Here is a 24511-nt window from a genome sequence, read left to right as displayed (position 1 = left end):
TAGATGATCTGGAGGAGGGAACCGAGTGTATGGTGTCGAAATTTGCTGATGACACCAAGATTGGGGGAACGGCAAATTGCGCGGAGGGTGTGGAGAGTCTGCAGAAGGATCTAGATAGGCTGGGCGAATGGGCCAGGAACTGGCAAATGGAATTTAATGTTGGCAAGTGCGAGGTGGTCCACTTTGGTAGGAATAATGGTAGGAAGGATTATTACTCACGTGGAGAAAAACTGCAGCAGGTGACGCTGCAGAGGGACCTCGGGGTCCTTGTGCATGAGTCGCAAAAACCCAGCTTGCGCGTGCAGCAGGTGGTCAGGAAGGCGAATGGGATGCTGGCCTTCATAGCGAGGGGGATTGAATATAAAAGTAGGGAGGTCTTGCTGCGGCTATATAGGGCATTGGTAAGGCCGCAGCTAGAGTACTGTGTGCAGTTTTGGGCGCCGTACTTACGCAAGGATATTTTGGCCTTGGAGGGAGTGCAGACGAGGTTTACTAGGCTGATACCGGAGTTGAGGGGGTTGAGCTATGAGGAGAGGCTGAATAAACTAGGCTTGTACTCGTTAGAGTTTAGAAGAATGAAGGGAGATCTCATTGAGATGTATAAGATGATGAATGAGATGGATAGGATAGAGGTGGAGAGACTCTTCCTGCTCAGAAAGGACAGTAGGACTAGGGGGCACAGCCTCAAGATAAAGGGGGGGCGGTTTAGAACGGAGTTGAGGAAGAACTTCTTCACTCAAAGGGTGGTGAATCTCTGGAATTCTCTGCCCGTTGAGGTGGTGGAGGCTGCCTCGCTAAATATTTTTAAGGCACGGGTTGATGGGTTTTTGATAAGAGAGGGGATTAAGGGTTATGGGGAGAGGGCGGGAATGTGGAACTGAGCCACGACAGATCAGCCATGATCTTATTGAATGGCGGGGCAGGCTCGAAGGGCCAGATGGCCTACTCTTGCTCCTATTTCTTATGTTCTTATGTTCTCTTTGGAGAATGTCAGAATCACAGAATGATACATAGAGGGTGGCCACTCAGCCCATTGTGCCTGTGTTAGCTCTTTAAAAGCACGATCTCTTTTAATTCTACTTCATTGCTGTTTCTGCATAGCCTTGCAAATTTTGCCCCCAAGCATTTATCCAATTCCCTTTTGAAAATGACTATGAATTTTGTTTCTGGCAATGCACTCCAGGTTATTTTACAATCTTTAAATTTTTTTTTAAATTAAAAAAAGCTCTCATGGTCATTTTGTATGAAATGACCATCCATTCAATTCCACGTCCCAACTCAAATCCGTATTGCTGGTCTACCACCATAATCACTGGGCCACATTATTTTATATTTATTTATCTTAAAAACTTAAATGTGCTTCCTGATTAACCAATTTAGACTTTGGTTAGGTAGTTGGGAGAAAACATTCAGAGGAGTTATAGACTCCAGCAGAGCAATGGGTTCCTAAGACATCGCAGACACTGATACCTGCAGCATCTGAGATGATCGAGGCGCCAGATAGCAACACAGTCGCGGGTCCAGAAACTGCTCAACCCGGGCCCACAGAGGTCAGTAGAAGAGAGCATTTTAAAAACAATGTTAAAAAGTTGATGGGGGGCAGGGAGGGAAAGTTGCATCTTCAGCTTAATCCCCAAAGATAGAGCACGATGGAGAGGTTTGCATCTGCTACTTCCCGGGAAAAATATCCCTCCATCGTGGATCATCCGTTGAGGGAAAAGTGGCTACATGCCTAATCCAGAGAGGGGGAACTCACAGGAGCTCCCCATACAAAGATGGGCATTTCACATTAACCAGGGCTGGAAATGTGTCTGCTATAAGAGATTGCAGGAATGAGAGAGATCAGCACAGACATAACTGCAGTGCTGAAGAAAGGATAACGGTTTGGAAACTTTTCCTGACGCCAAATTCGTCTTTAGTTCATACTCCTTCGCTTCAAATCTTGGAGCTGCACTAGTTGACCGAGTTTGGAGTCTCCTTGTAATGCAATGCTGGAACGCAGCAGCGGGAGATGCTGGTGAACAGATGGGTGAGGACGTGAATGGGAGGAACCCACTTTGCCCTCCACTATATTTGTGTGAGGAAGGGAGGGGAGGGGAACACCAGCTTTCCTTTCTCCCCTTGGACAGGAAGTGAGTATTAACAGGCGAGGACACTCATGTTCCCAATCTGTTGGGACACCAACTGAGGACGGGGAAGCAAACCCTTCGAAACCCAGGGACAGAAACTCAACCCCGTTAACCACTTGGATGAATGGGACAGAACCAGCCTGCCTCAAAAAGGTTCATTCAAAAAAGTGTGATGGGATTTATCACACATTTGGGGGGGGGCGGGTTTGGGTGTGGGTCTAAAGCGTTCCTCCCCCTCACTCCCTCCGCTGCCTTTCACTGCCCTGTCCTGATGTCCGCCGGTCGCAGCTGCCTCTCCCCTTCCGCCAGGAAGATCTGCAGTGCTCGTCGGAGCATGTGAACCCCCAGTCGCCGGCGGTGCTTCATAGGCCAAGTCGCAGCGACGCCGTAATAATCCCCACGCTTCTTGTTGGTCAACATCTGCAGGCCTGCAGTCAAACACAAAGACAAAAGACTCCCATTTATCCAGCGGTTCAGCATCGCGGAACAGCCCAAAGCTCTTCACAGCCAGTCTGTGGAATGTCAGGTTCTTCAGAAAGGAGAAGGCCGAGAGGCCTTTAGGATAATAATAAGAAGGTTTTATGGGGTAAAGGTTGGGGAGATGTTTACACGTGCTGGTGAGATCAGAAATAGGAACCATATATGTAAGATAATAGAACAAAGAACAACACAGCACGGGAAACAGGCCCTTCGGCCCAATGAGCCCGCACCGCCATTTCAACATTGTGAGTCCCCTCTCCACCCATGACCCTTGTCTATGCTTTTGGCACTCCACATTGGAAACCAGATTGAGGGGAGACTAATTTAGGAACAATTTGTTACACCAATCAGCCTAAGAGCACATCTTTGGGGTGTGGGAGGAAACTGGAGGACCCAGAGAAAACCCACGCAAGCACGGGGAGAATGCGCAAACTCCCACAGACACTGGCCCAAATCCATGTATCTGCACAGCAAACAGTGATAGTCACTGAGCTGTCACGTTGCCCAGCATCTGGTCCAGTTTAAGCATACACTAACGACGTGAAGCACTAGGCTACTCTGGAAAACATCCAAGATCAGCCCTCGAACGACCCATCGCGTGTATGTCCCTTGCTGGGCAACAAGGCAGACCTCATTAATTTGCCATCTTATAAACTTACGAGGAGAAACTACTTCTCACAAAGGGTTGTGAATCTGTGGAATTCACTGCCCCAAAGTGCGGTGGATGCTGGGACAGTGAGTAAATTTGAGGAGGGGGTTAGACAGATTTTTAATTGGTAATGGGTTGAAGGGTTATGGGGAGAAGGCAGGAAAATGGGGATGAGGAGCATATCAGCCATGATCGAATGGTGGAGTGGACTCGATGGGCCGAATGGCCTAATTCTGCTCCTATATCTTATTAATAAATCCAATAGGGAATTCAACAACCACTTGATCCAAGGGATAATTTTTAAGGAGTGTCTTAGAATCCCTACAGTGCAGGAGGAGGCTATTCGGCCCATCAAATCTGCACCACCCACAATCCCACCCAAACTCCTATTCCCATAATCCTACATATTTACCCTTCTAATCCCCTGACTCTAGGGGCAATTTAGCTTGGCCAATCAGCCTAATCCGCCCATCTTTGGAGTGTAGGAGAAAACCCATGCAGACATGGGGAGAATGTGCAGACTCCATACAGACAGTGACTCAAGCCAGGAATCAAACCTGGGTCCCTGGCGCTGCAGCAGTGCTAACCACTGTACCACTGTCTTACAGGAGGGAAGTGAGGGGGGAGGTGTGGAGAGCTCAGGGCTGCTGAATGACACACTGCCAATGATGGAAATAACCCAGCACGTGCAAGAGGCCAGAATTAGATGAGTGCAGAGATCTCGCAGGGTTCGAGGGCTGGAGGAGATTACAAAAGAAGGGGGCATGACTGGGATTGAAAACAAAGAGATAGTGGCACAGTGGTTGGCAATGCTGCCTCACAGCGCCAATTCTGGCCTCGGGTGACTGTCTGTGTGGAGTTTGCAAGTTCTCCCCACGTCTGCGTGGGTTTCCTCCAGGTGCACTGGTTCCTCCCTCACTTCAAAGATGTCCAATTGGGTGGATTGGCCGTGCTAAATTGCCCAAGTGTTAGGAAGATTAGCAGGGTAAATATGTGGGGTTACAGGGATAGGGCCTGGGAAGGATTGTTGTCGTTGTAGGCTTGATGGGCTGAACGACCTCCTTCTGCACTATGATTCTATGAGCTGTGAGTAGTGTAGGTGAGTGAGCAGAGAGCTGATGGTCGAAAGGACCTACGATACGGAGCAGTCGAGTTTTGAATGAGGTCTTATTTACAAAGGATTGACGAACGCCTAGCAGAGTATTGGATTGGTAAAGTCCAGGAGGTAAGGTGTAAATGCATGCTGCAAAATCATTCATCGTTACATTGTCCACACAGTCTGACTCACCCAGTGCATCCACCATGCATGCCTCCCGGGTGTAGGCCTCGACAGGAATAACATTCTGGAAACAATGCAGAGAAATCACCCCCTGGCCACTCTCCCAGATATCCAGAATCTGTTTCAGTTTAGTGCTCACCTGAATGTGGGGCAGGAGGAGGAAAGTTAAGCACAGAAGGATAATAGGATTAAAGACAAGTGAACCTGAAAATGACCAGACAGTGAGCCAAAGGCCTGGACTAATCATCCATTGAACAGGAATCCAAATCCCTGACAAATTGAGAATTCCATATAGGCTTTTTAAACCAACTGATTTATTTCACTTTTTTTTTAAATCAATAAAAGTGATTATGCAGCTGCAAGTGACAGAAGGCCATTCTGCCCTTCAAGCCCATTCTGTCATTCAATACGATTGTGGCTGAGCTGTCAATTGATCCGGAGTTCAAATGCCAACTGGTTTCACCAATGTTCTTTAGGCTGGAAACCTGCTATCTTAACCTGGTCTGGGCCTCCATGTGACTCCAGTCCCAAGCCAGCACTGATGACTCCTAAAGGTTCTTGGAACTCAACACTCAGATTAGCATAGGCAATAAATGTCAGCCTCACTCTGGTGTCCAGGGACATACATGCGAACATACAAATTTTGATGGATAGGCCATTCGGTCCATCAAGCCTGTTCTGTCATTTGATAAGAACTTAGCTGATCCAATTATGACCTCAGTTCTGCTCTGTACCTACTCCCCGTACCCTTCAACTCCCTTGCTAGTTAAGAATCTAACTCTGCCTTAAAATTATTCATCACCTTTGCTTCCACAGCTCTCTGGGGAAGATAATTCCACAGGTTCACAACCCTTGAAGAAAATATTTCTCTTCATCTCCATCTTAAATGGGAGACTCCTTACTTTTAAACTGTGTCTCCTCATTTTAGTCTCTCCCACAAGAGGAAACGTCCTCTCTGCGTCCACCCAGTCACGTCACCTCAACAGAATCACCTTCACAATACCATGTCCAATCCACCTAACCTGCACCTCTTTGGAATGTGGGAGGAAACCGGAGCACCCGGAGGAAACCCACGCAGACATGGGGAGAATGTGCAAACTGCAAACACAGACAAGCTTTTCTCATATGATATCATCCCCCTATCCCAGGAAAGGCAACAATCATTCTACAAAGAGCAGCACAGTGGCAGTGATTAGCACTGTTGCCTCACAGTTCCAGAGACCCGGGTTCGATTCCCAGCTTGGGTCACTGTCTGTGTGGAGTTTGCATGTTCTCCCCGTGTCTGTGTGGGTTTTGTCTGCGTGCTCCGGTTTCCTCCCATAAATGCACAGGTTAGGTGGATTGGCCATACTAAATTGCCCCTTAGTGCGAGGAGGACTAGCTAGGGTAAATGCATGGCGTTACGGGGATAGGACCTGGGTGGGATTGTGGTTGGTGGAGATTCGATGGGCCGAATGGGTTCCTTCTGCACTGTAGGGATTCTGTGATCAGCTGCAAGGTTCCTCCTTCAACCAAAACCCAGTGGGCACTGCACACCCCTGGGAGGTGCAGGGAACAGTAAAGCCTCCCCAACAATGAAAAGATTCAGATGTGCGCACTTCTTTTTAAAAGCAGGTGGTTACTAAAGTCAAACAGCTGACAATCCACTCCACCCTGCTTACCTGGTTATTGTTAGTTTTAAAATGTGTCAGTGCATCATAGAGGTGACAGTAAGGTCTGGAACGCTTTCCTTTCCCCACGTAGAAGACGGAGCTGACAAACGTGCGGAAACACTCAGCGGCGCTCAGTGTGTGACAACGAGCCGGCAGGTTCTTGGTGACCCTGGGAGGAGGAGGAAAAGGGGAGGGGGAAGAGAGAGAAAGAGAGAGAGAGAGAGAGAGAGTGTGGAGAAAGATAAAACAGTAAGTGGCAATTCCAGAAGAAAATTCTCATGAGTTTTTATGTCCCTTCTTTACGCATTACAAATTTAATCTAAACTGCAAAAAAATTAATGTTTTCCTGTTGCCAAATTGGGCAGCACTGTGGCAGTGGTTAGAACTGCTGCCTCACAACACAGAATGCAGGAGTTGGGACGTCTTGTTGAAGTTGTAAAAGACATAGGTAAGGCCACACTTGGAATACTGTGTGCAGTTCTGGTCACCCTATTACAGAAAGGATATTAATAAACGAGAAAGAGTGCGGAAAAGATTTACTAGGATGCTACCGGGACTTGATGGATTGAGTTATAAGGAGAGGCTGGATAAACTGGGACTTTTTTCTCTGGAGCGTAGGAGGCTGAGAGGTGATCTTACAGAGGTCTATAAAATAATGAGGGACACAGATCAGCTAGATATTCAATATCTTTTCCCAAAAGGTAGGGGAGTCTAAAACTAGAGGGCATAGATTTAAGGTGAAAGGGGATAGATACAGAAGTGTCCAGAGGAGCAACTGTTTCACACAAAGGGTGGTGAGTGTCTGGAACAAGCTGCCAGAGGTAGTAGTAGAGGCAGGTACAATTTTATCTTTCAAAAAGCATTGAGATAGTTACATGGGCACGATGGGTATAGAGGGATATACGCCAAATGCGGGCAACTGGGATTAGCTTAGGGTATTTTAAAAAAAAAAGGCGCAGCATGGACAAGTTGGGCTCTATGACAACACCAGGGACCTGGGTTCAATTCTGGTTGGATCACTGCCTTGTGGAGTTTATATATTCTCCTGGTGACTGTGTGGGTTTCCCCCGGGTGCTCTGGTTTCCTCCCACACTCCAAAGATGTGCAGGTTAGGTAGATTGGCCATTCTAAATTGCCCCTTAGTATCAGGGGTATTAGGAGAGTAAACATGTGGGATTACGGGGGTAGGATCTGGGTGGGATTGTTGTCGGTGCAGGCTCAATGGGCGAAATGGCCTTCTTCTGCATTGCGTTTTCTACGAAAGTTTAAAGGAGATGTGAGGGGTTAGTTTTTTTTTACAGAGTGGAAGGTGTCTGGGACTCATTACTCGGGGTACTGATGGAGGCAGAGACGATAGGGGCATTTTAGATAAGTACAAATCTATGCAAAGAAGATAGGGATATGGACTAAAGGCAGGCAGAAGGGATTAGTTTAATTTGGTGTCATTTCGGAACAACGTTATGGGCTGAAGGGCCTGTTGCTATGCTGTACTGTTCTACATTCTATCTGTAAGAACTCACAATAAATACACTGAAATCACGAGGCAGAAAAAAAAACTACTGACAGGTCACATCACCTTTGATAAAACAGTGCTGGACCAATCACCATTGACTTGTGTTGATATAGTGCCTTAAACATCATAAGGCACTTCACGGGGAGGGTTCCCAAACATGATTGGACCCCCAGCGACATACGGAGATATTAAGATAGGTGACCAAAGTGGGAGTGATAAAGGAGCTTCTTAAAGGAGGTGAAAGGGGATAGAGAGGCGGAGAGATGCAAGGGAGGGAATTCCAGAGCTTGGGGCATAACTGTGGGTGGTGGAGCAAGGCACGTGCCTGAGAGCATTTCAATTCCAGGGATGAGGAAATTCAGTTCTGTGGAGAAGCTAGGGTTCTCAGAAAAGAGAAAATTGGATAGAAGAAAATTGGAGAGCAGATTTGAAAAGAGGTGTTCAAAATCGTAAAGTATCAACTCAGAGCTGGGAAGGGACGTGACTGAGTGGTTGGTAGAAGAACCAACTGGAATACAAAGGAAAGACTTTTACACAGCGAATTGCCAGAACCTGGAGTGCAAACCAGCCTCCCATCCACTGACTCTGTCTCAGGAATAATCAAGAACCCCTTGCACCTTCTTCCGTCAGGAAAAAGATACGAAAGCCTGAGGTCAAGCACCAACTGACTCAAGAACAGTTTCTTCCCTGCTGTCATCAGACTTTTGAATGGACTTACTGTGCATTAAGTTGATCTTTCTCTACACCCTAGCTATGACTGTAACACTACATTCTGCAATCTCTCCTTTCCTTCTCTATGTACAGTATGCTTTGTCTGTATAGTGCGCAAGAAACAATGCTAATACATGTGACCATAATAAATCAAATCAAATCACTGTGAGAGTGTGGTGACGGCAGGTTCAATTTGAGGCTTTCAAACGGGCATTGGATAATTATCTGACTAGGAAAACCTGGCAGGTCTGCAGGGAAAGGGTTGGGAAACGGGGTTCTTGCAGACAGCTGGCATGGACACAGTGGGCTGAATGGCCTTCCTCTATAGTGTAAGTCATCTACCATTCAACATAGTGAACTGACCACAACCCTGTTTGAGGTTAGCAAGCAAGCTACAGACCTAAAGTTAAAGATTATTTATTAGTGTCAATTAGTGTCATAACTACTTATGACACTAATTGACACTAGTTATGAAGTTACTGTGAAAATCCCTTAGTCGTGACAGTCTGGTGTCTGTTGAGGTCAATGCACCTAACCAGCACGTCTTTGGCCTGTGGAAGGAAACTGGAGCAAACCCACGTAGACACGGGGAGAACATGCAGACTGCATAGACAGTGACTCAAGCCGGGAATTGAACCCGGGTTGCTGGCGCTGTGAGGCAGCAGTGCTAACCTGACTCAGGATGTTGTTGGACTGTGTGCGTCCTCAGATATTCGCCAAGGTTAAGCCCCTAAACCAGAAAAGATACGTTCTTCTTCAGATGAATCAAACTAAAACCTGGGGCTGGATGGTATGGCGAGTTTACACCTCACACCCACCCGAGCAATTAAATCACTCAGTGCAAGGGACAAGTTTATACTCTCAATCGAGTACTAGTTAACTCTGAGATCGGGGTCGGGTTGCTGGAACAATCCGATCGATTTAAATCTGAAGACAAGAGGAGAGTTTACCTGGGATCGAGGAGCAAGTAATTGAAGCTGATTTTGAGGAGTCCCTCCCTCCACTTGCGGTTCTGGTCTGGTTGATCAAATTGCTGGACTAAGGCCTGCTCATCCTGACTGCAGTCCGGGAAGACAAACGTTTCCAAACTCTGACACAGTTCCGGACTGTAACCTGTGTAACACAAAACAGGTGAGCAGACGGAGGCGGCACTGATACTCACATCAGGTGAGATTTCCATTGCATTACAGGAAAAGCAAGAAGTCTCACCACACCAGGTTAAAGTCCAACAGGTTTATCTGGAATCATGAACTTTCAGAATGCTGCTCTTTCATCAGATGTTGGGACTTCAACCTGGTGTTGGGAGACTTCTTACTTTGCCCACCCCAGTTCAACGCTGGCCCCTCCACATCCACAGAAATAGGTTTAACGTAATCGCTCGATGGTTTGGGGGGGTTGAGGATATTTTGTCTCACCAAGTCTGGTGGGGGTTTGGAACTCTTGGCCTGAAAGGGTGACAGAGACACGAGCCCTTGTCACATTTAACAAACATCTGCATTTGCATTAAGTGCTGTCTCCTAGCTCTGGGCTAAGAGCTGGAAGGTGGGATTTGTTTAGATATTTCTTTTTCAGCAGGCACAGAACAATAGGCCGAATGGCCTCCTTCTGTGCTACAAATCTAAGACAGTGGGTAACAGAGTGGAAAAATTTTACATAAGACAAGACATCTCGTACTTGTGCAGCTGAATTAGTTACATAAAGAAATTTAACAAACAACACTGCTAAAGTGTGGTCATTGTAATGGAAAACACATACCTCTTTACACCAATGAGGACAAAGTAGAAATGGTCAAAAGCTTCAAATTTTTAGGTATCCAGATCATCAACAGCCTGTCCTGGTGCCCCCCATGCTGACATTATAGTTAAAAAAGCCCACAACGCATATACTTTCTCAGAAGATGAAGGAAATCTGGCGATACAACTCTCACCAATTTTTACAGGTGCACCATAGAAGGCATTCTTTCTGGTTGTATCACAGCTTGGTATGGCTCCTGCTCTGCTCAAGACTGCAAAAAACTGCGAAAGCTCATAATGAAGCCCAGTCCATCACTCAAACCAGCCTCCTTGGAGTTTAGAAGAGTGAGAGGGGATCTCATTGAAACTTATAAAATTCTAACAAGGTTAGACAGGGTAGATTCAGAAAGAATGTTTCCGATGGTGGGGGAGTCCAGAACTAGGGATCATAGTTTGAGGATAAGGGCTAAACCTTTTAGAACTGAGGTGAGGAGAAATTTCTTCACCCAGAGGGTGGTGGATGTGTGGAATTCACTGCCACAGAAAGTAGTTGAAGCCAAAATGCTGACTGATTTCAAGAAGAAATTGGATATAGCTCTTGGGGCTAAAGGGATCAAGAGATATGGGGGGAAAGGGGAGGGATCAGGATTTGAATTCGATGATTAGCCATGATCAAGGTCAATGGCGGAACAGGCTCAAAGGGAAGAATAGCCTACTCCTGCTTCTAGTTTCTATGACCCACAGCAATGTGGTTGACTCTTAAAATGTCCTTTGAAATGGCTGAGCAAGATACTCAGTTCAACGGCAATTAGGGATGGACAATTAATGCTGCCCCGGCCAGCGATACCCACATCTCCTGAAGCTCCCACAAGCAAGGAGATAACAATCAGATAATGTTTATTGTTTTAAAAAGTGATGTTGGTGGACTGATGACCTCATTGGAATGACGGAGGTTGAGGGGCAACCGGAAAGTCTACAAGATTACGAGGGGCATGGATGGAGTGGATAGTCAGAAGCATTTTCCCCTAAGAGTGGAAGAGTCAATTATTAGGGGGCACAGGTTTAAGGTGCGAGGGGCAAAGTTTAAAGGAGACGTAGGAGGCAAATGTTTTCTTTTACATGAAGGGTGGTGGGTACCTGGAACTCGCTGCCGGGGCTGGTAGTGGAAGCGGATACAGTAGTGATGTTTTAGGGGCATCAGGATAAATACATGAATAGGATGGGAATGGAGAGATATGGTCCCCGGAAGGGTAGAGGGCTTTAGTTCAGTTGGGCAGCATAGTCGGTGCCGGTTTGGAGGGCCTGTTCCTGTGCTGTAATTTTCTTTATTGAGAAAATGTCCTGCTCTTCAAATTGTGACGAGGGATCTGTTGTTATGTCCATGTGGGAGAGGTGATGGGGCCTCCGGATAATGCTTCATCTACAAGTGCAGCATTCTTTCAGGACCATGCTCAGATCTCAGGAGTGAGATTTGAGTTCCCCTGGAGGTCACTCTGCTGTCCATCAAGCCTGGACATATTACAGGGGATATCTGCAATCCATGTATAAGTGCTTGCTATGTTTCTGTTGGGCAATTTAGAGTAAATATTGGGTACAGGCAAGAGGGGACGTACTTTGGGCACGTTTCTGATAAGAACCCAGACCAATACTTCCAATGCACAAACAAGGTTCAATTCCCCAACTTACTTGTAAACTGTTGCTGCTTCTTGGGAAGAGGCTCCTTTCTAATCCTGTCCAGAGAAAGCAGATAAACCTTCCTGGTAAGAGTGGTTATTGGTCCGGGATCTTCACCGTATTCTTTAAGCTGCCTTCGTATCTGACTGTTAGACAGGAGCAGAAGGCGAGGAGACAACTTTGGCAGTTCATCGCTAGGCAACAGGTTGTCCTCTCCCTTGGCACCGACGCTCCCGTTCTTGTAAGCCCTCCAGTCATAGATGACTGTCTCCTCAGAGCTTGAAGTGCTCAGGTTCTCAAAGCTTGCGTCTTTGCAAGGGTAACGGCGTTCTATCAGCGTGTGGCCCTCCTCGGGGTCAGTGTACAGGTACTCCACCGTCTCACTTACGCTGCTATTAACTGGACGGCCACCAGGAGAAAGCTGGAGGTCAAGGCTGCCCAAGAGGCTCTGCCATTCGGCACCGTGGTTCGATATTTTGGACAGACGCCCCTCGATGGACCGTTTGGAAAAGGTGCACCTTTGCTCCCCATGCCCCAGCTGCAAATTCACATCCTCCAGCCTGGTGCTCTCACACACGTTGCTGCTGTTTGGGGGAAAGGCCTCACTCTGAGCCTCAGGTTCTCCTGCCAATGACCCTGGACTCGCGCAGCGAGAGGAAGGCTGTGAGCCAGCACTAGGTAACTCCTCACCACCACACAGTCGCTGCCCGATCACTGATGTTCTCAGCTCACTTTGCAAGTCATTACCTTCAGAAGGCCACATGGCATCACCCTTCTCTGAAGGGCCATCGGATCTCATCTGACCGACACCACTGGCTTTTACATCAACTTGAACCACCTCTGGGGGTAACTGACTGATGGGCAAACAAAAGCAACCACCTTGGTTGGCATCTCCATATTGTTCAGGGCTTACTGGAAGTGGAAATGGCTCTGTGTGGCTTCCTTTACAAGCATCAGTTACACTGTGCTGTTTGCTGCTGTCTGCATCATGCCTTGGCAATGGAGAACAGATAGTTCTTTTCTCTTGATTAGTGTGAAGGAACGGCACAGTGTCAAAGTCTGCATCCTCCTCGACTGGGCACAGAGCAGCCAAGGGTTGGATGGTCCATTTTTCGTGATTGCTACATCTGACAAAGGGGACAGTGTCAAAGTCTGCATCCTCATCTTCTGGAGTGTGAGCAAAGGAGAGATTTTCACCATCATCCTCTGCTTCCTTGGAAAGAATGCAGTCATTGCTGAGTGACTCAAAACCACCAGATGGGCTTCTGGCATCTTCCATCTGCTGTTTGCGGACTCGCCTCACTCTGGTTGGCCGAGCAAGCGTTTTCTCGAAAAGTGAAGAATCGTAACTTCTTGAGGAGGAGTTGGCTAGTCGGCTCTTAGTTCGTGGGGTAACAAAGGGTGATAATGTATCACTGCAGAATTGTGACAGTCCTGTCTCTGTCGATATCCTGGTGTTCTCCAGCAACTTTCCCAATCCTGAACCACCTTCACCTGCCTTCTCATCTTCAACTGATGAATACTCTTCATCCGAACTCCGCTGGGCGTTGTTTCCTGTGTTACTGTTAATGAAAACAGAATCACTTTGTGACGGCCCTTGGCTTGGTTCATTAGCATGAACAATGGAGGGTTTAGACCCACCTTCTATCCGGCTAGTGACAGAAACAGGGTCTGCCACAGGCCGATCCCCTTGCTTACACGTGTGATTTTGGCTGCATGTATTGGTAGCTGGGAACGCCTCCAGGTTCAATTCACCGTCACCATTAGGCATATCCTGCTGCCTCATGCCACTCGGGACTGCATTTAACTGTTGATTGACGATCGAGTTGTTTGTACAGGTAGATACTGTGCCCGAACTCTGGACAATGTCGTTGGCACTTGGATTGATTCGGATGCCATGGGAAAGACTTGCATCGTGGTAAGCACACTGCCTTCGGGGATTTGGGGAGTCGCACTCAGGCCACTCTCTGCTCCTTCTCAATGGAGAATCTCCCAGCCTCGTTCCAGAGAACTGGGAGTCTTTGAAAGGAAGAGGCTGCAAATCTCTTGTCTTTAGTAGTGGGCTGTTAACCTCACCTGCACAACCAGAAACAGATGCACCCTGGCTCCTGCCTGAAGGAATTTGCTGTAAACATTGGTCTCTTTTGACCTGGTTCGTTGGATCTTCCCGAGTCTGCTCTGTCAGATCCATACGCCCAAGGTTTCCAACTACACTGGAGAAAACCCCAGATACATTCGCGCAGCTACAGTAGAGACTGCTGCTTGAACTAGACAGGGAGATGGGAGCTTTGGAATCACCTCCATAATGTTGACCTGCATCTGCATCATTGACTGTCTCCATGGTATAATGTAAAGTGTCCTCAAGGAGAGTTGCATGAGATTTACCCATGTTATGTACATCAGTGGGATTTTTGTGTTCAAATACATAGATATGATTTGGTGAAGTTATATCAATGCCTTTGCCTCTAGGTGCTCTTATTAAAAGTTCTGAATCACAAAACGCTTTGTCCTGGGCAAGGCCAAGCATAGTGTTGGAAAGGGATTCGCTGGACCGAAATTGTTCCTTTGAAGTGCAGGTACAATCCAATTCAGAGAGCCACTCTGTGTCCCCGAGAGTAGCTCCGCCTTTAAAGACGTCCTTTTCTTCATACAAACCAACTGTTCCTGGCTGAACAGGGAGAGCGAGAGGTTCCACGGGCTGGTATTGGGCTTCAGGGAGGTTAGTTGAATCATTCGGTTCACAATTCCCAGCTGGACACGGGTGATAGGCACATGGAGGTAAGAAGCTCTCGTCATCAATTGAGACGTTCAGTCTGTGGCTCAGGGCCGGAGGGAGCGTGGCAGCAGATACGGGAAGAAAGCTCTCATCGTCCTGAAGGGTTAACTCCTTTTCCGCTGGCGTACGGTCCTCAGAGCAGTCAGCTAAGGAATTCAATTCATTCAAAGTCGCCTCTTCACACTGCTCAAAGGTTGATACATGGGTACTTGACAACACACCGCTGTCAAAGCTTGATTCTGTTGTTTGGTCAACAACGTGGGGATCGCTCCTGCCCTTGGCAACACTTGCATGGTGTCCTTGTCCCTGTACTTTCACTGTCCCTGACTGGGATTGGGGCCTCAGTGATTCAGACCAGACTGACGTGTCTTCCCCCAAAGGGTTTGCTCTCATTGAACAGCTGCCCGGTCGCTGGCTGACTTCACAGGGGTCAATGGCACCGAGCTCTGGCTGTCTGAGGGTTGCGGGTTCCTGGGTTCCATCAAACAGATGAAATTCTTCGCACTTTCCAGGAAGCTTGGCAGTCTGCTGGTTCTCTGGGGCACCGAGCTCAACTGGATCAGGAAAGAAATGAAATCCCTTTCTGACTCTTCGATAGCAGACTGCAAGAATACAAAAGACCAATCAAGTGGTTAGTAACATTCAAATAAACGGTCTTTATATGATTCTCCTAAGCCTGTCTTTTTGTTAAAACAATTCATCCAACAAACCAAAGTACATCACAATTTCACAATGAATTACAAACCAGATTGTAAAACTACAAACCAGATTGTAAAACAACAAACCAGTATAACACAATGTCAACAGTGAATGCGTCATCCTTAATACAACAGCACAAACTATCATAACACAGTAACAATAATGCCTTCCTTTATACAATAAGAAGTCTCACAACGCCAGGTTAAAGTCCCTCAGGTTTATATGGTATTATGAGCTTTTGGAGTGCTGCTGAGTGACTCATCTGATGAAGGAGCAGCTCTCCGAAAGCTTGTGATACCAAATAAATCTGTTGGACTTTAACCTGGTGTTGTGGGACTTCTTATTGTGCTTACCCCAGTCCAACGCCAGCATCTTTACAGCATTTATATTGTAGAAAACAACTTTCATTCCCAAATGAGAATAAGGTCGATTGTAAATCATTTGTAACTTTCTGGGGTTTCGCCTCTTGGGGCTAGGCCATTGCTGGGGCTACGTGATCCACCTAAGCCCAAGCTGTTTTGTTTGTTCTGGTTAGACACTAATGGGATCATTAGAAATTGGAGCAGGGATTAGCCCTTCAGCACCTTGTGCTTGCTCTGTTATTCAATAAGATCATGAGTGAAAGAAACATAGAAGGCAGGAGCAGGAGGAGGCCAATTGGCCCTTCAAGCCTGTTCTGCCATTCATCATCATGGCTGATCGTCCAACTCAATAGCCTAAACCTGCTTTCTCCCCATAACCTTTGATCCCATTCGTCCCGAGTGCTATATCCAGCCGCCTCTTGAATACATTCAATGTTTTGGCATCAACTACTTCCTGTGGTAATGAATTCCACAGGCTCACCACTCTCTGGGTGAAAAAATGTCTCCTCATCTCCATCCTAAATGGTCTATCCTGAATCCTCAGACTGTGACCCCCCTGGTTCTGGGCACCCCCATCATCGGGATCATCCTTTTTGCATCCACCCTGTCCAGCCCTGTTAGAATTTTAAAGTTTCTTTGCCATTCCCCCCTCATTTGTCTGGACTCCAGTGAAAACAATCCTAGCCTGGTCAATCTCTCCCCTGATTGTGACTTTGACTTTCTTGTCTGTCCACCCCCCCCAATAACCTCGACTCCCTCATAGATCAGAGATTTGCCCAACTCAAACCTGAATATATTCAGCCAAACGCTGCTCTCTTTGGGACAGGATTCCCAAGACAAACAGCCTACTGCACGAGTTAATTCCTCCTGTGCTCAGTATTGAGTGGGATACCCCTACTTTTAACACAAACAAAAGCGCTGGAAAATCTCAGCAGGTCTGACAGCATCAGTGGAGAGAGAATAGAGCCAACGTTTCGAGTCTGGGTGACCCTTCGTCAGAGCTCATGACACAGGGTCTGAATTGGATAGAAATGTACAGGGCCACTGGGCAAGAACAGGATAACTCCACTAAAGAGCCAACACAGACATAATGGGCTGAACGGACTTCTTCTCAGCTACAAGAAGGATGTTATGAAACTGGAAAGGGTGTAAAAAAAATTTACAAGGATGTTACCGGGACTGGAAGCTTTGAATTGTAAGGAGAGGCTGGACAGGCTGGGACTTTTTTCTCTGCAGTGTAGGAGGATGAAGGATGACCTTATGGAGGTTTATAAAATCATGAGGGGCACAGAGAAGGTGAATAGCCAAGGTCTGTTCCCCAGGGTAGAGGAGTCCAAAACTAGAGGGCACAGGTTTATGGCGAGAGGAGAAAGATTTAAAAAAAAGGGGTGACTTTTTCACACACACAGAGGTGCGTATATGGAATGAGCTGCCAGAGGCAGATTAAAATTACAACATTTAAAAGACATTCAGACAGGTACACGAATGGGAAAGATTTAGAGGAATGTGGGTCAAACGCAGGCAAATGAGAATAGTTCAGTTTGGGAAACCTGGTCGGCATGGACAAATTGGGCCGAAGGGCCTGTTTCCGTGCTGTGCATCTCCGTGATTCTAAATTTACTAAACAGAAGAATGTCATCAGGAAAGATTGAAAAGGTTGGGGCCCTTTTCTTTAGATTAAAGAAAGCCATGAGGTCTTTAACATTATGCAAGGGTTTGATGGGCTAGGCATCAAGAAAATAGGAGCCTAAAACTAAGGGCAATAAATACAATCACTAATAAATCCAGTTTGGAACTTAGGATCATAGAATCCTTCCAGTGCACAGGAGGCCATTCAGCCCATCGAGACTGCACCAATGCTCCGACAGAGCATCTTATCCAGGCCCACCACTCTGTCCTACAACATAAACTCCGCACATTTATACAACTAATCCCTCCCTAATCTACACACCTTGGGACATGAAGGGGAAATTTAGCATGACCAATCCACACATCTTTGGACTGGAGGAGGAAACCCACACTGATATGGGGAGACTCCATACAGTCAGTCATCTGGAATTGAACTCGGGCTCCTGGCGCTGTGAGGCAGCAGTGCCGCCCTTTGGGAGAAACTTTCTGTTAAACCCAGAGCGCTGAGCAATTTGTTCAACACAGGACAGACTGGGAAATGGACCATCTAGAACCTGTCTGGCTCATTCACACCGAATCATACAAGTAACTGGTTAACCATTTGGTAAAGAGTTGAAAACAATATTGAGACCATATTGGTGAGTCGGAGGATCTTCCCCTGTGTCCTCCGGCAGGCGGGAGCGCTGATACGCTTGCAGAATCTGACGACATTTCACATTTCCTTGTTCTTCGGCAAAATCCACTGCCCTCAGTCCATCCTAGATTTGGAAAAAAAAATCAAACAAACAAGACGTTGACCTTGAGTGTTGCTTACAACATGATACAGCAAAAAGAGTTCAAACAAACACTGTGATTCGGCTGAACACAGTTTGCCAAACTTCCTGCAGCCTATTGTTTCTCTCCCTCGGGATGGGAGTGTTCTGGATTTCCATTCGTGTGAAAAATTGCTTCTCACTCTTAACCATCCTGGCTCGGATTTTAAGATGGGAATCTACCAGGGGAAACTGCTTCTTTGCAGCCACCTTAATTTATCATTTTAAATTAGATCATCACATTAATCTTCTAATAACAAATCACTTATTAGTTATGTGGGATCATTGCTGAGAGCACTCTGGCTGTGGAATTTCCTACAATACAGGCTCCAGGGATTTATAAATAGATGGATAGAGCACAAAGACAAGGAAATCACAGTGTATCAGTGAGGCCATTACTAGAACACTGTATCCCAATTCTGGACACCTCACTTCAGGAAGATGTGAAGGTTTTTGAGGGTGCAGAAAACATTTTTAAGAATAAGGAACTTCAGAGAGGTGTTGGTCTAATGGTATTATTGCAAGACTGTTAATCCAGAAAATCAGAAAATGTTCTGTGGATCTGGTTCGAATCCCACCACAGCGGATGGTGGAATTTGAATTCAATGAAAAAAAAATCTAGAATTAAGAATCTACTGATGACCATGAAACCATTGTCGATTGTTGGAAAAACACATCTGGTTTGTAACGTCCTTTAGGAAAGGAAATCTGCCATCCTTAGCCGGTCTGGCCTACATGTGACTCCAGAGCCACAGAAACACGGTAACTGTCCTCAGACAACAAGGGATGGGCAATAAATGCTGGCCAACCAGCGACATCCATGTCCCACAATCAAGTAAAAAAATGTTATGAAGACAGATCAGAGAAACTGGGGTTGTTCTCCTTAGAATCATAGAATCCCTGTTTGACCCTTCGTGTCTGTACCGACTCTCTGACAGAGTATCTTACCCATGCCCTCTCCCTGTAACCCCACACATTTCCCATGGTTAATCCCCCTAACCTATGCATCTTGGGACATTAAGGGGTAATTTAACTTGGCCAACCCACCAACCTGCACATCTTTTGGAGTGTGGGACGAAACCGGAGAAAACCCACGCAGACATGCGGAGAACATGCAGACTCCGCACAGGCAAACAAAACTCCACTTAGAAAAGAGAAGATGAGGGGAGATTTGATAGGAGTGTTCGACATCACAAGGGACCTACAGAACAGATGGGGAGAAACCGCTCCCACTGATGGCACGTTAAGAACCAGAGGACACTGATTTCAGGTGAGTGGGAAAAGGACTGGAAGTGACATGGGAAAAAATGTTTTTCTGCAGTGAACGGTTAGGATCTGGAAATGCACTGCCTGAGTGTGTGGCCAAAGCAGCTTCAATCAGGACTTTCAACGGAGAACTGGATAATTATCTGCGCAGAAAGTATTTCAGGAAAAGGCAGGGGAGAGGAATTAGTGCAGTGGAACAAGCCAAATAGCTCTCGCAAAGTGCTAGCCCAAACACCATGAGCCAAATGGCCGCGTTGTGTGCTGTAACCATTCTGCAATTCCATTAAAACAACCATAGCACTTAAAAAAAATAACTGACCAGCATTTTGCTATCTTGTGGGCACATAAAGTGCTTAATTATAAAATCAGATAGTTTGGGTCTGCTCTTTGGAGAGAGCTATATAATTAGTCCAATTTCCCACTGCTCTTTCCCATTGCCCTGGAAACCTTTCCCCATCAAGTATTTATCTAATTCTCCTTCCAAAGCTATTACTGAATTGACTTCCACCATTGTTTCGAACAGTGCATTTCAGATCACAATAGCTCGCTGTATTAAAGGAATTCCCCCCCCCAACAAGCCGGTTGCTCTGTCAATGCTCTTAAATCTCTGTCTCCTGAACGATCCTCCTGCCACAGGGAATGAGTATAAACACAAAGTCTTTCCTTCGTTAACGCTTGGCACAGGCCGACACTGCCTTTACTCAGCAGGGCGGCACGGTGCCACATTGGTTAGCACTGCTGCCTCATAGCACCAGCGACCCGGGTTTGATTCCCAGCTTGGGTCACTGTCTGTGTGCACGTTCTCCCAGTGTCTGCGTGGGTTTCCCCCGGGTGCTCCGGTTTCCTCCCACTGTCTGATAGACGTGCTGGTTAGGTGCATTGGCCATGCTAAGATCTCCCTCAGTGTACCCGAACAGGCGCTGGAGTGTGGATACTAGAGGATTTTCACAGTAACTTCATTGCAGTGTTAATGTAAGTCTATTTGTGACACTAATAAATAAACTTTTTTTTTTACCTGATCCAGGAGGGTTGGGTCTGCTCCATTTCTGAGCAACAGTTTCAGACTCTTGACACAGCCCCAAGAGGCAGCTACATGCAGGGGAGTAAGATTTTCAATCGACCTACAGAATGAAAAAGATTTCAATAGTTTGCAGCCTCATTGGATTGTGGTGGTAATATCACTGAATCAGCAATTTAAAGACCCAGGTAATGCTGTGTGGGGGCATGGGTTCAAATCCCTCCCCCCCACTACCCTGCTGCCACCCCGGTAGCCTGTGGAATTTAAATTCAATTTTTAAAAAATGTAAAGCGAATAAAAACCACCATAATCATCATTTTAAAAAAATCATCTGGAAATCTGCTACCCTGACCCAGTCTGGCTACATATGACTCTCATCTGTTCTTGGCAATGGCTCTACAAGTCACTCAGTTCATGGGCAATTTTTGATTTGATTTCTTATTGTCATATGCATTGGTAAACAGTGAAAAAGTATTATTTCTTGCACATGGTACAGACAATGCATACCGTTCATAGAGAAGGAAAGGGGAGAGTGCAGAATGTAGTGTTACAGTCATAGCTAGGGTGTAGAGAAAGATCAGCTTAATATGAGTTAGGTCCATTCAAAAGTCTGATGGCAGCAGGGAAGGAGCAGTTCTTGAGCCGGTTGGTACGTGACCTCAGACTTTTGTATCTTTTTCCTGATGGAAGAAGGTGGAAGGGATTCTATGAAAACAATGCGAATATTCAAATTGAATCTCAATTTGAAAACCAGCCCTCTATAAACCAGCCCAGTGAGATGGGTAACTGGAACAAAGTGTCGCTCACCTGACATCAGGATTTGCTCCGTGCTGAAGGAGTAGTTTCAAACACCGGATTCCACCTTCTGTGTCTTTTCCAGATGCCAAGTGTAGTGCCGCAATTCCCTCCGGTAGAACCAGATTGGGATCGGCGCTTCCCCTTAACCACTTCTCCAAGGAACTGGGAAGGAAAAAAAGGAAGAAAGAAATGGGATAAAATCAGCTCTCAGTCATCGTCAGGGCAACACAGATTGGGAGATCTATTTGTACCTGTCCTGAAGGGCCTCACACAAAGAGCTGGCAAACCCTTTAAATAAGCATGGGTAAGGTAGCACAATCTCAGACTGTTCTTAATTTAATGTAGTAAAACATCTCAATGTACTTCACAGAGTGTTAACAAAATGTAACATTGGGCCACATAGGGAGGTACTTGGAAACGTGACCGAAAACTGAGTCATAAAGTCATTGACTTTTATAGCACGGGAAGAGACCCTTCAACCTATCATGTCTGTGCCAGCCATCAAACATTACTCTAATCCCATTTTCCAGCATCTGATCCATAGCCTTGCGTGCTAGGGTGTTTCAAGTATTCATTGAAACACTTCTTTTAGGCAGTGAGGTCCAGATTCCCACCACCCTCTGGGTGAAAAGGTTTCTCTTCAAAACCCTTTAAATCTCCTGCCCTTGGCCTTAAATCAATGCCCTTGGATATTGACTCCTCTACTAAGGGGGGGGGGGTGGGGGGGGGGGGAGTTTCTTCCTGTCGACCCTATACATGTTTCTCATAATTTTGTCCCCCCTCAACCTCTTCTGCTCCAAGGAAAAAAGCCCCAACCTATCCAGCCTCTCTTCAGAGCTGAAATGCTCCAGCCCAGGCATCATCCTGGTGAATCTCCTCTGCACCCTCCATATCCTTCCTATAGTGTGGCAACTAGAGCTGCACGCAGTACTCTGGCTATGGCCTAACAAACCTTTTACACAGTTCCATCATAACCTCCCTGCTCTTATAATCTATGCCTCAGCTAATAAAGTCAAGTATCCCATATGCCTTCTTAACCACCTTATCTACCTGACTTGCTGCTTTCAGGAATTGATGGAAATGCACCCCAAGGTCTCTCTGGTCCTCCGTATTTCTTAGCATCCTATCGTTCATTATATATTCCCTTGCCTTGTTAGTGCTCCCAAAGTGTGTCACCTCACACTTTTCAGGGTTAAATTCCATTTGCCACTGTTCTGCCTATCTGACCAGCCTGCCTATATCATCTTGTAATCTAACAATTTCCTCCTCGATATTTTTGTGTCATCCGCGATCTTACTGATCATACTTCCCACATTCACGTCTAGGTCATTAATGTATACTACAAATAGCAAGGGACCCAGCACCAATCCCTGGGTACGCCACTGGACAGAGGCTTCCAGTCAAATCAAAAAACAACCTTCGACCATCACCCTGTGCCTCCTGCCACTGAGCTAATTTTGGATCCAATTTGTCAAATTGCCCTGGATCCCATGAACTCTTACCTTTTTGGTCAGTCTCCCGTACGGGACCTTGTCAAAAGCCTTACTGAAGTCCATGTAGATTATATCAACTGCACTGTCCGCGTCTATACACCTAGTCACATCTTAGAAATATTAAATCAGGTTTGTTAGACATCATTTCCCCTGACAAAGCTATGCTAGCTACCCTTGATTGATCTTTGCCCTTCAAAGGGAAGACTAATTCTATTCCTCAAAATTTTTTTCCAATAATTCCCCTACCACTGATGTTAGGTAGGTTTTAAGAAGAATCATAAAGGAGGTAAAGTGGCAAGGGATCTTTAGGCAGGGAATTCCAGAGCTTAGGATCTAGAAGGACAAGTGCGCTGATGCATGGGTACATCACCATTAGAAGCTCCTCACCAAGTCATACACCATCCTATCTAAAATCCAGAAACTCCCTTCCCAATAGTACAGTGGATTCAATATCTATGCCACACAGGCAGCTGTGGTTAAATACGGTGCCTCCCTACCACTTTCTCAAAGGGCAAACATTGCTGCCTGTGTCTGTGATGCCCACCTCCCACGAATGAACTTTTAAAAAGCAGTTGAAGACGCATTCACCAATGGCAGGACGATTAAAATGGATGCAAACAAAAGGCCAGAATTGAAGGAATACAGATCTCAGAGAGTCGTAAGGCTGGAGAAGGTGACAGAGCTAGGGAGGGACAAGGAGATGGAAGAAATCTGAAACAAAGAGAAGAATTTTAAAGTTGTGATGATGCCTGGACTGGGATCCAATGCAGCAGACATAGGGGCAATAGGTAACAGAGTTGGTGCAAGTTAGCATATAGGCAGGAGTTTTCTGCTGAGAGAATGCAAATATGCGGGAATTGATGGACTGTCTCTTTAAGAAAGTGCAAAGATGCAGGAATTGATGGACTGTCTCTTTAAGAAAGTGCAAAGATGCAGGAATTGATGGACTGTCTCTTTAAGAAAGTGCAAAGATGCAGGAATTGATGGACTGTCTCTTTAAGAAAGTGCAAAGATGCAGGAATTGATGGACTGTCTCTTTAAGAAAGTGCAAAGATGCAGGAATTGATGGACTGTCTCTTTAAGAAAGTGCAAAGATGCAGGAATTGATGGACTGTCTCTTTAAGAAAGTGCAAAGATGCTGGAATTGATGGACTGTCTCTTTAAGAAAGTGCAAAGATGCTGGAATTGATGGACTGTCTCTTTAAGAAAGTGCAAAGATGCAGGAATTGATGGACTGTCTCTTTAAGAAAGTGCAAAGATGCAGGAATTGATGGACTGTCCCTAATAACAAGCTGCAAACAGAGGGTGAATGCGGAACGATCCACAGCAGGGACAAGCCCAGACTTGCTGCTCCCGGAGCCGCAGGGTCGGGGATGGGTAAGGCTGCAGTTTATATGAAATGGAAGGGCTCTTACTCTGCATCTTCCTCCTCGATGGCCCAATGCAGGCGCCGGGCCAGTAGCTGCTCCCGGCTCATCCTCCCCCCGGAGCCCGGGATCAGGAGCCGCCGCGCGGCTTCATTCAAACATTCACACCCCACCCCGCCCAGCACAGCACAGCGCCCAATCACAGGCAGACAGGCCTGGCTGCGTCTCCCTATTGGCTGCTCGGACTGCCAATCAGCCAGACCGGACCTCACTACCCAATGGGGACACAGTCATGCCCACTTTCACCCTTCTATTGGCTAATCCGACCGTCAATCATCCAGCCCAGCCTCCGCCAACCAATCACAGCACAGTGACGCACCCCCTATTGGCTAGATGGACTACCAATCAGACAGCCCAATCCACACCAACCAATCAGAGATAAAGTCATGCCGCGATTTCTTATTGGCTACT

The 24511-nt window shown here is 46.4% G+C and overlaps 1 protein-coding gene across 1 annotated transcript; it reads right to left on the bottom strand.

Annotated features, from left to right (window-relative positions):
* Positions 1–979: 979 nt before the first annotated feature.
* Positions 980–24163, bottom strand: LOC145358898 (uncharacterized). The gene is made up of 9 exons (XM_080213272.1): positions 24089–24163; positions 21190–21342; positions 20380–20485; positions 17885–18044; positions 11833–15198; positions 9364–9526; positions 6199–6358; positions 4547–4676; positions 980–2557 (listed from the first exon to the last, which is right to left on the bottom strand). Exons 1-9 carry the CDS (start codon positions 24148–24150, stop codon positions 2385–2387), a joined length of 4473 nt encoding a protein of 1490 aa, XP_080069398.1. The 5' UTR covers positions 24151–24163; the 3' UTR covers positions 980–2384.
* Between the last annotated feature and the right edge of the window lie 348 nt (positions 24164–24511).

The sequence above is a fragment of the Carcharhinus amblyrhynchos genome, chromosome 26 (genome assembly GCF_965287045.1).
Source record: "Carcharhinus amblyrhynchos chromosome 26, sCarAmb.v2.hapA, whole genome shotgun sequence".
Lineage (NCBI taxonomy): Eukaryota > Metazoa > Chordata > Chondrichthyes > Carcharhiniformes > Carcharhinidae > Carcharhinus > Carcharhinus amblyrhynchos.
This window is presented reverse-complemented; position numbering and strand designations above follow the sequence as displayed.

Coding starts and splice junctions, on each gene's coding strand:
- LOC145358898 (XM_080213272.1), bottom strand. CDS start 24,150: ATGAGCCGGGAGCAGCTACTGGCCCGGCGCCTGCATTGGGCCATCGAG. Junction 9,527..11,832: donor GAAGCAGCAACAGTTTACAA/GTAAGTTGGGGA, acceptor TGTGTTACACAG/GTTACAGTCCGGAACTGTGT. Junction 4,677..6,198: donor TTAAAACTAACAATAACCAG/GTAAGCAGGGTG, acceptor CCCCACATTCAG/GTGAGCACTAAACTGAAACA.